Here is a 16001-nt window from a genome sequence, read left to right as displayed (position 1 = left end):
TATTTAAAATGTAAATTCTATCACTCTCCTAAAACTGTACACAGGCTTTCACTGAACTCACACAATGATGCTCAGTCCACTTCCGAAGAGGAAATTAAGCTACAGAAAAGAGCAATTATAGTGATTCCACGAGGCAATTTTCTGTCACTAGGTACTGCTGTCATTCAGTAAGTCCTGATTTGCCCATGTTTGAATTAAATGTACAATGGCAAGTATGAACCCGAAACTGAGAATTTACCATGTAGTATATATTAATGGATTGTAGCTTATGTAAATTGGAGTCAGTGATGCACTGACAAATCGATTTCTAGGACAAATAAGCAGCCAGGCAATTTTGCTTTGCTCAGGATCACTCAGGGTGCCTACAGTGGAGCAGGAAATAAGATTATCTTACTATCAATTCAAAACTTCAGCCAAAAAAAACATTATTCCTATTCCCTAGCATTATTGCTTTGGAACAGGGAAGACTGGCAGAGGGACAAAAGGGAAGTGATATGAAAGGAACAGTACTAATTTCTATTGTAAATTACATTTTGCATTGTTGAATTAGGAAAATAAAGTCTCACAAAGAAATCATATTAGTGTACAGTATTTATTACTTTCTATTAATCTGAAGTCAATCATTTTGATATGACTAAATTAATTCTGAAACAAACAGACATTTTTAAATACATTTGAAGATGAGAGGCTTTAACATGAGAGTATTTAGTTGATCTGCCCTCTTAATCCACATGCAAGATACATCCATCAAATATTGTACATTTCCTTTCATTTTACACTGATCCATAAGAAAGCACAATTTCGTAGGGTGAAAGCAGGAAGGAAAGAAATCATATTTTCAAGTAGCCCTTTTATTAAAAAAGAGCATCAACTATATATTAAGCCGATGTGTTTCTCTCTGATTTCGATTCTACTTACAGTATAGTTTTGCAAAATATACAGCTCACCAATGATACACAAACAGTTGCCCTTTAGTTAGGGCAAGTAACAAACAAAAAAAGAAGAAATACAACAGAAAAGAATTCTACAGATTAGAAAAGTCGTATTTTAGAACATTATGCCACTTCAGAGCGTCCCCAATGCTGGTAAGAAAGGTCATGCACAATGTTTTTTTAAGAGAATGTTGTCATTAGTCCATGAGAGATTTGTCTGCATGCTTCACATGAACAGAAAAAGGTACAAGTCACAAGGAAAGCAGCTTTCTCCAGTTATCTTTTAGGCCTGTCTATGTCATCAATGGCAGCTAGCAGCTTCTGTCTTGCCTTTTTGTTGATGTGGGATCCCAGACAAACATTCACCAGATTAGTCAACTGCTTAGTGGAATATTCCTGGCAAATAAAAGCAGATCATGTTACGGGAGAATAAAACACCAGACAAAGATAGAAAATTAAAAAACACAGACATACACACTGTGGACTTTCCAACTGATAGAAGCAGTCAGTACACAAGGGAGATTTAAAGTGGTAGTTAAGTCAGGTCTGGATAGTTTTCATAGTTGAGGCAGAGGACAAAACTGTATTTTGCTACATGGCAGATTATAATGGAAAATGCTTACGACTTTAGTAGTGTTGGACTGAGTTCACAGAAAGTAATTATGTGAATATATATGTATCTAAATCAATTTTTAATGTATTTTCCATTCTTTGGGAGGTGTGGTGGGAAATATATATGCAAATAGGATAAGCTTTTAACAGAAAAATACTATTCTAAACAAACTGCGACAAAAGTTGATTTTTTTTTTTATTTTGACTTCTCATTTCCAATAAGCTTCTAAATACTTCTGTCTACAGGATCTCCAAACAATGTTAATTTCAGTACATGATAAAGGAGGAAAAAATGGCAAAAATGTTAAGCCAAGAACTCTTAACATCTGTCAAAACACCACATTTGCCAGTACTACCTTTATACTTAACACTACCCAAAACATAGTTTCCACCAGTAGGTTTAAACAAGAGTTTTTTCATGTAGGTCACCAAACAACAGCTCACAATCTCTCTTGTGGCTCCAGGTGTAACAAGGAAAATTATATTAACGACTTCCTTCTTTCATCCATTTCTAGCGGAATTTAAAGTAATCCCAAAATACAGATTTCAAAATGCTCCATTTTAAAAGACTTTTCACTTTAACAATGGGCAGCTCCAATAGCATGTGACTATTACTTACGTAGTCCTGTTATAATTGTTATGTTATCCTACCATGAAAGCATGCTAAATACTTTCAAAACACAAATGGAGACTTATCTCAGAGAGCAATGTTAATCCTGATTCAGTATTATAAAATGAAGGAAGAAAAAGCAATGACTCTTATCCATTGAGCCTTATAACTTAGTTTAAGCAATCTAGTCCTAAAGGCAAAGTAAAACTTCATGGTGTGATTTCAAACTGTACTTCTTGATGATCAAGTTGTGCACTTTGGCATATTCCGAACAGCACACAAATCTTTTCAACTTCACTTTGCTCTAGTTCTCTGTATTTTTTGACACAGTAGGTAGATGTGACTGGCTTGTTCATCCTTCCCAGTCATCAGATGTTGAATCAATACAAGCACATACTAATTTCATATGATAATAAATATAATGAACACATACATGCACACAAACATGTTTATATTTATACTGCTTCCCATACAGATTTTATTATAATAAATGAATATACACATATATATGCATATATTCATTTTTAACACATAGAAGCATTGATCATTTAGAGTTGTTAGCATGACTGTATCATTATGGTGAATTTTCCCGATAGACAGTAAAAGAATGAAAATTTAACTCTTACCCTATGTTCTTTTATCCAGCGTTCCATGTCATTTTCTGTTAGGTAGTATGCTTTAATGTACGTCTCCACAAATTCTTTATCTGGAATAGGCCTAATGTCTGTTAACTTTTCTAATTTCATTAAGAATTGTTGAAAGTCCAGTTGCATCAAAGCACGTCCTTCATTGCTGCATTTCTTTACGTTGGCATAACTGAGAAGAGAAACACAGTGGAAAGTGAAAATTAGAAGGAAATAAAAATGAACCGTACTTCCCAAAGTTGTTTAACTTAGTCCTTCAAACCTTGAGAAGGAACATAATTATGGTTTTAAGTTAAAAGCAGACAAGAACTCCTCTTGGGATGTCTGATGCAGAGTTTTATTTGCATTAGTATAATAGGTTTTAGCCCCACTCATAGAACAGAACCCCATTGTACCCAGCACTACTTAAAAAAACCACACCCCTCCCAAAAGCCACTAAAAATCCTACTTTGAACAACTTACTAGAAGTGGGTTAAAGGAAATTAAATCAATGTTGATCAGCACACTAGACAGTGGCTTTAGTCAAGTAATCATGACCACTGAAGTCTCAAAGGTAACGTGGCAGCTTTAGGAATGGTCACCAGGAGCTTGTTGAACCAATAGTGGCAACATCAGAGAACGGACAAAGTTAGTTGTTCAAAAACATCCACAATAACCAGAGGATAAAGGGCAGCAGCACTGGCTAACCTCTGTGAGAGGTTAATGTTTTAATGAGAGTAGACTGACAGAAAACTGGTGATAGGTTTGGGCTCAAAGAAGAAAAGACACTAGATGAGCTTAGGGCAGGGTAATACCAGGAAGGATTACAGGCGGGTGATAGGCAACAAACAAGGAAAATTATCTTTGCAGTTTTTCAAATGGATAAGAAATTGCATTTGTCAAGATCAAAGGAAATGACGTCACAATGCCCTTAACAGTGCCAATTTCATCTGTGTACAGCGAATAAAAAAAAGCTTTGGTCTGGGGCACAGTGTCTTGATAGACTTAATCCAGCCCACCCACAGGCTGCTGCCACAAATGACAATCCTGTCCTACTGTTTCCATACTTCCTTTGTACCAAATTTAAAGCAAGCTTAGTCTTCCATTGGTTCATGAAGTTGTTCCTAATTATTATACAGTCCCTAAATTATTAGGTCTGGTGAAGAAGGCAGCAGAAACATACAGCTGGAAACTGGATACACAGCAAAATCAGGTTAAGGATAAGAAGAAATTGCACCCTTACAGTTAGTACACAGAAAAGAATTTGCAGAATGCAGAAATAACAGAGGCAAGAAGAGAAGGGGACTAAGGCACAAGCCCTCTGGAGCTCTGAAGAAGATTGGACGATGGTTCTCAATAGGACATACTGAAGCACTGCAAGAAGCCATATGGGAAACAGGAGAGAACATAGAACTAGGAGATAGGACACGACAAAATTTGAAGAAGGATATGGCTAACTGTACTGGCAATGATTCTTCACTCAGCAAAGAGCCTCATGAGAGCAATTTCAGTTGACGGGCTTACTGGAGGAGAAACACCTCCTTCACAGCTTTTAATTGCATACCTTCAGGGGATTCAGAGATGAAAGAAGTTATGAAGGTATTCAGAGAGTCGGCTGTTCAGAATACCTTCCTTCCCTTCCCCAATGTCAAAAGAAACTACAAGATATGTGAGGAAAAAACAACTGGGCAAGAAAGAGAAATTACAGGCAGATATTTGGGAGGAGATAATAATGAGTGCTCTTTACACTCTAAGAAAGGGCACAGGACAAATCATATCAGCAAGGTATTCCCAGTCCACTTTGACCAGTCAGTGAAATGCTTAGGTGAAAGTAAAGGTGAAAGTTTCGTGGTAAGTCACAAGTGCAGCATGGAACAAGGCATATGAGTGATGATCTTCACAGCTAAGAATTAAGTGGTTCGTGAACACTGAAGTCACAAAAGGTGAGTAAGATTGTGAAGTAAGGAAAAGAAACAAGCTCAAAACAGGCACAAGGGCTGAGGCAGAGGAGTTTGGTAGTAACTGATGGTGTTATCCACTTGAAAGGAAAGGGGGATGGGGGGAGGAGAAGACAGATGCTTTTGTTCTACTTCTTTTGATTTGAAGCATGATAAGTGGAAAATAAAATTTCAAAAAGAAAAGCTAGTTATATAGGTCACATGTCACATGAAGTAATTGAGAAGCCAGAAGGAGGTCATGGCTGGATTTAGTCTCCCTGAAGATGAAATGGATCTCTCAAGAGACAGCAAAAGGATGGCACAAAAAGAAACACTCATGAGTTTAAAAACGTTGGCTTCATGGAAGCAGTGGAAGATGATGATCCTTAATAGACAGCTAACACTTGGAAAAGAAGGATGTTTTTGAGGTTCTAAATTAGAGCAGACAGCAGGAGAGTAGGATGGAAGGAAGTAAAATAGGTAGTAGGGAGTGTACAGGGCAAAGATAACCAGGAAAGAAATATGGAAACATACGTAGAAAGAGCGGAAGACAGCACATGTTCTATGATGCAGAAAAAGGTGTGGTAAGAGCCCAGACATATGTAGCAAGGGGTCAAGAACACAAAAATAAATGCAGTGGATGAAAAGACTACAATACTCAGTCTACAGTATTGACTCTGAAAAGACTGGAACACTGATTAAGAGGGAGGGATGTGCAAGGTGTAGCAGTTCCTGACTAAGGTGCTTGAGCCTTTATTTACCAAGCCAACTAAGACACCTCTCTGTTCCTGATGAATGTGGAAAAATCCTGCTCCATGACTACTCTAAGATAACTGCTAGGGTTGACAACTTCATCTTTCTTCCTCGCAAAGACAAACGGCATCACCATAGAGATGCTGACAATTACACTTCATCTTTCTTCTTTGCTCTGTCGGGAAATTACAATTTTCAGATAGAAGTTTCTTTGAAAGAGGACTATGTTGTTTCAAATGCTTCAATAAAACACTTAGACAATGTCATTCTTCAGCAGTATCTAGGTACAAGACGATCCCCTTTAGGCTTAATGCTGTGCCATACTCTGTGAAACAACTGCTAAGGACTATGTTAAGCCTTAATATTTTTTAGGCTCCCCAAAAGTGCAAGGGCTTACCAGTGCACTACAAAATTAGAACTTTTAATTCCATAAAATAGATGTTACCATTATAGACATATTTACCCAAAAGCAAGACTTTCATTAACTACTTACCCTTCCACAAGAGTTCTATTGGCCAAGCGTATGCAGTGCTCCCAAAGGATGTTGGAGACTGGCAGTGGAATACGGACTCTCTTAGACACCTCGTTCAACCTTCTGTTAAATTCTTCAAATTCCTGATGAAACATGAAAGATCATTATTTCTTTAGCATAAAAGGGATCACACTCTATACATCCCTAGCAACAACAACAACAAAGAATAAGAAATGCACATGAAAAAGAATACTGAAGAATAAGAGTAAAGCAGAGATGCTTAGAAGGCACAGACTGTAGACACAAGCTTAATGTGTAAAGTAGAAAACATACCATTTTCTATATATCATTCATAACATTACCTCAGTATTTTTTTAAAAAAAAGGAAATACTGCTTTGTTCCCCAGAGGTGTAGTTCTCTGTGAAACTGACACCTCTGAAAATAAACCAAGTAGCTAATGTTTCAGATGCTGTTTTCATTGCCTCACTCCCTAAACTCATCTTTAACTTTTTTAAAGTCAATATATAGTCACTGAAGAAAATCCAGTGATGATCTCTATCCCCCTAAATACCTGCCCCATCAGCTTTCAAAGAGAAGCTCAGGAACATTGTAACCACTTTTCATTCCTCAACCTTTCACATTAGATAGTTCCCTGGTGCTTTAAAAGGAGCTGAAATGACCCACTGAAAAGAGTCCAAATCTTAACAGTTTAGAAGCATACTGCAACACTAGGTAACAATTCAGGTTGAGGGAAGGTACCTGTTTCCATCTGAAACACCAATGGCCTGCCTGGATGGATTTGAGCTGTTACTATGAGTGACAAAGTAGTCATAACTGAACTTAATTACTGCTACTATGATTTTGTGACTTACATAAAGTAAAGTAGAAGTCTGCTGCCAGTGACTAACGCCTCTATCATTTAAGAAAAGTATGAAATGACTTAAAGATAAAGCAGACTGATCACAAACTGCCCTGTGTAACCAGCAAAAGCAGCTTGTACTGCAGCCTGTTAAAACCATACTTGTCCAACAAAGTGCTGACATTCCAAGGCTGTTAATCTAGGTGGTTTTTCCCTCTTTTTTTCCTTCTTTTTTCTCCCCTCCCCCCCATCAAAAATTCAGTAAGTGAAGAAAAACAGAAGGGAATCTCAGTAACCAATTTAACCTCGTATCTGAGCAAATAATTGGTGTTTAACACCACAATGTCATGCTTTAACCAGCATACAACTCACTCTTCTGAAGATGCCTAACACTCCGTGTTAATTAATTTCTTGAACAACTCTATTTCCCCAGTTTATCTGCCTTCATACATACTGTGCCTGAGTATAGAATTTTGCATGTGTGTGCACATGGCTAAAAGTAGTTGGTTATTACATTAAACAATGCACTTACATCTGACATTCCTGGAGTCCCATGGTACACAATAAATCACTAATTGTTTAGCAGTAATCTAAACACTTCTGTAGCAGCTATTATTAGCTATATAATGCAGAGGCCAGAAATGGTTTTAAATGGTATTAGCCCTGATTGTCCTGAAGCAAATTCATCAGCAGTTGCACACTCAGAAAAGGAACCAAATGTTGTAAGTACAAGCTGTTTTCAAAAAGCCGTGGTAGCATAAAGAAGGGTAATCACAAAGATTCAGTCAAATGCAGTGCAATGATATATCCTCTATCAGATTCTCCCTTGTTTGTGTTGATTTTTTTTTAAGCAGAGAACAGCTACAAAGTACAAATCTGTAATCAAAACTGTTCAACACAGATGCATAACTTTTTCTGTAATGCATACTTCACACATATCTTTAAAATAAAATTTTCAGTTTCTCTGTAAGAATTAGTATAATTCTACCACTGCCAGAACTTCCTTCTAAAAACCTTTAGAAACATCATTTAGGCATATATAAAAGTATGAGACAGGGATTCTCCCAAGAACTGGTTCCATATGCCATGAGACACAGCAATTGTATAACCACTTCTACTGAATGCAATTGAGAAGTTGGGTTAATAACTTCCTTTTTACCTTCCTTTCAAATGATAACTTCTAAATACAGCAACTTCAATTAGATAGTGCACAATCATTATGGGTGCTGGTTTGACCTATAGCCCCTACGATACACCTCAGACAACCAATAAAATTATGCAGAACAGCAAATAGCCGTTGTTAAAAGAAACACTATCTCAGGCCACTGGATTTTCTTCAGTGTTACTCCGTTTATTACACATTTATCTACCATTCAAGACTTAGGCATGAAACTCATTAAACTTTTGTGGTCACTTTTGCCCACCATGGAGTCAAAAAATCATCACTGAAAACAATCTGCTAGCAGCAAGAATAATGAAAATTCTGGACAGACCTTGTTATAATAACATTCGTCAGGATTCTGTATTGCTCTAACCATGCTACTTTAACAGTTTTAGTGAAGTCTTGCAGTAATTTAATGTTTATATAAACTCTAGCACACCATTTCCCAGAAAGTATTCACCTTTAAAAGAGCATCTACATATATATTGTGTTGTGACATGATTTCCTTCACATCCCATTTCACATTAGCCATGAGAAGCAGCGTTTGTTCATAATCAATGGCTTTAGCAGCAACAATCCAATAAACTGGTTTACGTAGTTCACTAGCAGTTGACACTGTCTGAAACAGAATATAAATAAAATTCAATTCAGTAAATTTCTGGCTAATAAAAGCAATATATAACTATGACGTACAAGTATTTGCACCATATTGTACAAGTTTTAAATCATCTGTCTAAAAATCAGCTGTGAATTACACAATTCTGACCTGAGAATAGAACTGCTGAAGAAAAGGCTTCTTGGCAGCCGGCATCACTGCATCAAGATGAGGCTGAAGAAACTCAAACTGCTCAGCCAGAAATACCCTTTGAAAGCAAAGAAAATTTACTGTGAACTAAATGCAACATTTGGCATGTCTCTGTACAACTTTTACTCTACAGCTGACATTTTTGGCAATAATGATATATAACCTTGGAAAATTCAACCCTGAGAAGAACCATACCAGTTTCATGCCCCCGTATCAAGTATTCTTGATTCTGACAATTTTAAAATACGATTGCAAAAAAGAAAATGCTTGAATAAAGAGACTAAGGCTTGAATACCAACAATTCATATTTCTGTTTTACTCAGGATACACTGCAAAAGTCCGATCCAAAGTCCAATAAAGCCAGTGGACAAGTGCTCTGTAATTTCCATACTGCAGGACAGCCAACATTAATATTAATAAATCCATATCAGAATTCAAAAATAACATTCCTAATTACTTATATACTAGTGAATCTTTAAAAGATAGAATATGAGAGCAAATTCTTTCTCAGTGGTAGGATTTGTTAATAACAACACAACAAAGAAAGACATTTCTACCTAAGCATAAATGAATGCAAAAGAAAATAAGCTCCTTTGAAAACACATTTTTAAAATTAACTTCTAATTTTTAAGTGTCATCTTGTGTGGGGGAAAAATAATACTCCCATCTGATTCTTAGTATTATTCTGACCACTTTGTAAGAGTTTTGTGTTACTCGCTTGTTATAATCTCTTCTTCACAGGTGAACTTCTACCCATTGCAAAGAACACTGCAATCCAAACCAAACCAATATGAACTAAGCACTTTTGAGTCTCAGCCATCAGCTGAGATGGGAGGGACCATCAGGGAACTCTCTCCCCCCCTTCCCCCCTTTTCTCCCCCCCCTTTTCTCCCCCCCCTTTTCTCCCCCCCCTTTTCTCCCCCCCCATGGGAGGGACCCCACACTGGAGCAGGGGAAGAGTGTGAGGAGTCCTCACCGCAACCCCCATTCCCCGTCCCCCTGTGCTGCTGCAGGGGGAGGAGGTAGAGAACTCCAGAGTGAAGTTAAGCCCAGGAAGAAGGGAGAGGTGGGGAGAAGTTGTTTTAAGATTTAGTTTTAATTTCTCATTACCCTACTCTGCTTCGATTGGCAACAAATTAAACTATTTTCCCCAAGTCAAGTCTGTTTTGCCCGTGACAGTAATTGGTGAATGATCTCTCCCTGCCCTTATCTCGACCCATGAGCCTGTATCCAGCTAAGGAGGGGAGTGACAGAGTGGCTTTGGTGGGCACTTAGCGTCTAGCCAGGGTCAACCCACCACAGAACCATACGGATTACATACTCCCATTAGCCTCTTTAATTTTAAAGATTTTCCTATTAGATTTGGCCTTGTACTGTCACAAATTACTGGACCAGCTGCAGTAAAATTTCGTTGCATGTGCTTGCGGATGGTTAGACCAGACGGTTCAGTCCCACTACCTTTAGTTAAGAAACTACCTCTATCACTCATTTAAAATCACATTGAGAAGTAGGAGTTTTTGTACTCTCAAGAAGGTTTTGGCTTGTAATCACAATCTCTTAAACAATCCGTAGCTTTCAGTGACCACAAAATGCAGTGTACCGTAAATAACCTACAAGGATTCCGTGGCTACCACTCTCTCTGCCAAACCATACAGCGAATTGCCAGATGTCAAAACTACGAGATGACTGAGATGTGGGCTTGGCACCTTCTCCTTTCTCTCTTCAGCAGCTGCGAGACTTCCTGTGGGATCAGCAGAGACCTCCTAAAACAAAGAATTAAACAACTGAAAAACCATGAAAACAGCAAGAATGGCTTCAGCTGAGCAGTTTCACATGACAGATAAGATGAAGGAATGTTTCTAATTCTAAGCCTGAATCAAAAGACAACCATAGAGTTTTCTATTTGAACAGTGTGGTATTCAAACAGGTGAAAAAAAAATAAAAATCACATCATGTAGATCAATATCTATCTCGGGGGAAAAAAAAAAAAGACAAAGAACAAACTTCTTACTACACCTTAATGCCCATACAGGCTTTAGCACAACTGCCTACCGGGAGACTGACTTCTCATCCTTGGAGATAGTCTCTTCGATCTGACAGCCATCAAATAAGGAGACAAATCAAAGAAATACTACTTTTGCATGGGCTTTATTGCTTATGTGAGCTGTGGCTAACAAGAAAATATACAAATGATGTTTTTAAACAAGTTATCATTCCATGAAAACTTCTATCCTGCAGACAACTTGATTGTAGAAAGCAAGGAAATGTTCACAGCACAGGAAAAGAATCTGTAATAAGAAACAGATTACACTAGTGCCCCGTTGCAAAACTTTTAAAAAAGGGGGGGAGAAAAGGGGGGGGAGAAAAGGGGGGGGAGAAAAGGGGGGGGAGAAAAGGGGGGGGAGAAAAGGGGGGGGAGAAAAGGGGGGGGAGAAAAGGGGGGGGAGAAAAGGGGGGGGGAGAAAAGGGGGGGGAGAAAAGGGGGGGGAGAAAAGGGGGGGGAGAAAAGGGGGGGGAGAAAAGGGGGGGGAGAAAAGGGGGGGGAGAAAAGGGGGGGGAGAAAAGGGGGGGGAGAAAAGGGGGGGGAGAAAAGGGGGGGGAGAAAAGGGGGGGGAGAAAAGGGGGGGGAGAAAAGGGGGGGGAGAAAAGGGGGGGGAGAAAAGGGGGGGGAGAAAAGGGGGGGGAGAAAAGGGGGGGGAGAAAAGGGGGGGGAGAAAAGGGGGGGGAGAAAAGGGGGGGGAGAAAAGGGGGGGGAGAAAAGGGGGGGGAGAAAAGGGGGGGGAGAAAAGGGGGGGGAGAAAAGGGGGGGGAGAAAAGGGGGGGGAGAAAAGGGGGGAAGGGGGGGAGAGAGTTCCCTGCTACAGCAGATGGAACAAAGCACAGACTGGGAAAGCGGAGTTCTCACTATCAAGGGTGAGGAAAGTATCTCCAGACTTCTAAAAAAAAATTCTGTAATAGGCTACAGAAACAGAAAGTGGATAAAGCAGGGAGCCTTGAAAGATCTCCACAGAAATTCTGACATTAAAAACAAAGACTGCTGACTGAGCAATACCATCAACACAACATCTGTAGTGCTAAAAGATCTCTCAGAAATAGCTCAATGAGCAGAAGATAAAACTTCTAAAAGAAGCTTATGGTAAATGCTATCAGATACAGTTGCACTGAGCATGGGAACAATTATAAAGGCTGGCCACATCACTATGTCATTTGAAAAATGAATTGTCTTTGCTCTGATCTGTGTTCACATTCAGCCAGATAATTTGCAATTAAACTGGCCAGATATTTCACAATACCATGAAGTTTGCATTCTGCTGAGTCTATCAGAATGAATAAGCAAGCCAAAAGGCCTGGATATTTGCTAAAACTCATGTAATCTCTTTCAGGCAGCTCTGAAGATACCTACCTACAACATCCACAAGTACAGTGCACATGGGCAATAATATCTAATCATCTAGGCGTAACAGTCAATTCTTTAAAAATACTAACTGAGCCAAAGACACTATTGATTGACTATCAAAATCCACTCTATCTGCCTTCTCTTCTTCTTTTTCACGTCACGTCATTCTCAAAAAAAAAAAAAAAAACCCAAAAAATGAGAAGCTTTGAAATGTTCACACATGACAAAAAAACCAAACCCACAGCCCACCAAACAATTCCCTATTCTTAGGAGAGACAGTGAACCACAGAGCTGGGGGAAGAGTATCAGTGGTAAAAAATTAAGCATCTTTGTTTCTTTCAAAGACTAATTACAAATTATGTAAAAACCAAGTATTATAAAGACTTAATTACGTATTTATCGCACTTCAAAGTTGCCTGTCTCTTCAGTATTGAGATACATTTTTAAACAACTTTTTTTTCTACCTGCCTGCTTCCCATGAAGGTAAATATCTTGTGAACCTTTTAAATGCCAAAACTGTGTTACACCTGAAGACACAAAATGTACATGAGACAACTGGCTAAGTCAAAGACATGCTTGGGTTCAACCAGGGAGTCAAACTCTGGTTCAAATATACTGGCCAAACACAGTATGAGCGTTTCATTCTCCTGCCTTGTTCTAAAAAGCAGGCATTGCAAAAGCATGTTGATAGCAAAAGGGAAGCCCAAAGAAACAGCCGGTGTGCCAATCCCCAAGAAAAGCACAAGATCGCTCTGAAAGGGTTTCAGTGATGCATATGTTTTTTGATCCAGTCTTCATTAACAGAAAAGATCAAATGACTGAGCACAGCAATAAAGGGGCAAAACACTCAGGCTGGAACAGGAAAAAAGGCTATAGACTATTTAAAGAAATCAGACGTTTTGCAGTGGACTGGACTTGTTAAAGTTAACCCTTTCAGTAATTTAAGAAAATCTGCAAGACAATCTCTGTTGTCAGAGATTCCCTTTGAGAACAGATTCCCATGGAGAACAGGTAAAGTCCTGTAAAACTGAAAGTGGGTGAAACGATGCCAGTCTTAAAAGGAGGAGGAGGAGGAAAAGGAGGAGGAGGAGAGTAGAAGCCAGGAAATTAAGTAGCAGCCAGCCCAACTTTAATTTCAAGAAATGTCAGGTTACACTGAGAACATACTGTAGCACCCAGCATCAAGCGTGCAGACACCAATACCAAAGCAGAACAAACTTGCTTAGCTTTTCTCTGCGGCAGAGTAGCAGATCTTGCTGATAGAGCAGAATCGTGATATATCTAAGACATATTACAGCCTACATAACATCCTTGTAAGCAAACTGGGCAAAATACAGATTTGATAAAGTAATTTCAAGGTACATATGGAACTGATGCAAACTTCTTGACTCCCAAGAAGAAATTCTTTAATGCATAGGAAGAAAAAAAAAAATAAATAAATCTATCTGTGTAAGGAACAAGCCTCTCCTTCAACCTCTTCCTCCAAAAAATGTCTTCTGAAACAAGAGAACATTTTCATTTCAACAGTTTGGCTGAACCCAGTGGCAAACCTCTGTTAAGTCTTCCATCTTAGTGGGAAGAAGAGACTATAAACTAATTACCTAAATCAGAAGGATAAACTACCCAAGCTCATTATCTACATCAAAAGTTTGAAATGCAATTTGCAAGAGAGACATTTTTATGGGGCCTGATCTCATTGTGAACTCAGAAACATGTATTTGTTTCAGTTATCCAACAGAACTTACAACCAAAATAACTGATTATCTGCCATTTATGGTGGAGATAGTTGACAGTTAATTATAATCACCCACTTTCACTAACTTTAAACAAAAACCAGTAAACCCCACAACTTGTCCTGAGCACAAAGTTCTGCAGACCACCCTAATAACCAATAATCTTTCAAAACTGAGCTTCTCCTGACTTAATACTTTTTTCACAAGACTTTAGCTTTAGAATTGGTTTTGTTTAATATACATACACAATAGGAACAATTCTTGGTTTGATTCTGCTATGAGCAAATGGCAATACCTCTAAATGCTACTCAAAAAATCTCAATCTTAAAGGAGTAAGTAGTGTTTGAAAGGGATGGGGGGAAAAAAAAAAAAAATCAGACTGTCTGAAAAGATTCTGGCAGTCGAACAGCCTACAGCAGCTCTAACATACCGACACTGTTACCAAGAACTTGACGTGCACTGATGGAAAAGCAGACTGATCCCAGATGTTTACCTAAGCTCTATCATCTCTGTTTATGAAACTGTAATTGATAGAGTACAAGAAAATAAACAACACTGATCAAAGAAAGCATAACCCTTTATTGTATTCAAAGGCTGTCTGAAAATAGCTCAACTAACTCCAAGCAGTTGCTTAATATGCAAGAATTTTTTATTAGAAGTGTACTGAAAGCAAGAAGTCAGGGTTTTTCCCCTCCCCCTTTAACTTACACAGCTCTAATAGTTCTTGAAACTTGGTGCTGAAAATGACAGGTAAAGTCAATTGTAAAAGCACATTGCATTCAAGGGTAACATTTTTTTTAATACGATGTAAATGTGTTAAGGTTTAAAAATGGTACTTTTCAATACTCCTATTATGTTTTAAAGTTGAAAGATTAGTATTTTCTTACTGAGGCACACAAAGCTTACAAAGCAGGTAATCTTGACTAAACCCTTAGGAAACTAAAACAAATGTAAACAATGTAAGCTACTACAATGATCACCACTCAACACAAGAGAGCAGATCATTAAAAACCAAACAACAAACCATCTTGAGAAACCATGCTACTGATTATCTATTTATTTACAATCCTTTGCAGGCAAAGGATATGAAGTGTCACGCAAGGGAACCCCAAGCTTGCCAACACTTACAATGCATGCACTACGCACCGGCGTACGGGCTGAGTTGATCAGCATTGCCTTGCAGTGGGCATGAGGTTTCAGATTTCAAGACTGTGGATCGTCCATCCTCTTTGTCACAAAACAAGCATGTCCCAAATATCAGTTGGGTCATTCCCACTGACTTCAGTAACATACTTCAATAAAATTTGTGCAGAAACTTCTGGGATCTTTGCATTTCATTTATTTCCTAATGTTCAAAGTTAAATGGCAGACTTTTTGCATAAAAAATTACCAGAAGTTGACAAGTATATTTACTATCTTGTCTAACCTAACGCAACAAGGCCTCTATCAGGAATCACTGTGTGCTGATAAACAACTGAGAAAATGGGTCATTAACCATGCTTTAAAAAATAAATATCAAATGAGTCTCCACAGAAAAGCATGCCCACTGCCACACGCTTGGGAACCTGAACCACTACCTTACAAAAACACGTAAGCCAATCTGGTCCAGTCGCACACATTTTTACTGCAGCATTTTTCTTATCCAAAGAAAGATTTTCAGGAGAAGCTGCTGCAGGTTCCCAGGTGCTCAGCTGTGACTCTGCAGACACCTGCACTCCTCTGGGACCAGGAATCAGCCCAAGTTTTGGATGGCCAGCACGTAGAGTATGAAGTGACTAAAATGAGATGGCTCAGTGACTGCCCAAAGAGAGACAAAGCAATCGCCAAAACCCAGAAAATTTACTCAAAAAATAAGCTAGAAAACTTCAGTAAATCATTCCAGTCTACTTGGGTAATACAGTCAAACAATCAAAAAAAAGTTGTATGAAGAGCTCTAAATGAATAATGTGAGAAAGCTGCAGAAGTCCTAGCATATTTTCAAAGTGCTTGTCATGTCAGAACTTTCTTTTGTATACACAGAGTTCTGTTCCCTTGACAAGCAATTCACACAACACCTTAAACATTGTCATTATGTATGTTGTACAAATCTTTTCAAGGAAAGGAAG

At 38.5% G+C, this 16001-nt stretch overlaps 1 protein-coding gene across 1 annotated transcript in view; it reads right to left on the bottom strand.

The window, feature by feature from the left end:
* Positions 1-674: 674 nt before the first annotated feature.
* The window catches only part of VPS50 (VPS50 subunit of EARP/GARPII complex), a 96961-nt gene continuing 81634 nt past the window's right edge, over positions 675-16001 (bottom strand). The window contains exons 23-28 of the mRNA XM_059818341.1: positions 10381-10529; positions 8728-8824; positions 8422-8580; positions 5961-6082; positions 2781-2970; positions 675-1328 (exon numbers count right to left, since the gene is read on the bottom strand). Of these exons, the coding sequence (XP_059674324.1) occupies positions 1209-1328; positions 2781-2970; positions 5961-6082; positions 8422-8580; positions 8728-8824; positions 10381-10529 (837 nt within the window). The 3' untranslated portion in view covers positions 675-1208. The remainder of the gene's footprint in view (positions 1329-2780; positions 2971-5960; positions 6083-8421; positions 8581-8727; positions 8825-10380; positions 10530-16001) is intronic.

Source organism: Gavia stellata, chromosome 6 (assembly GCF_030936135.1).
Source record: "Gavia stellata isolate bGavSte3 chromosome 6, bGavSte3.hap2, whole genome shotgun sequence".
Lineage (NCBI taxonomy): Eukaryota > Metazoa > Chordata > Aves > Gaviiformes > Gaviidae > Gavia > Gavia stellata.
The sequence above is the reverse complement of the archived record's forward strand: the minus strand, read 5'-3'. Positions and strand labels throughout refer to the sequence as shown.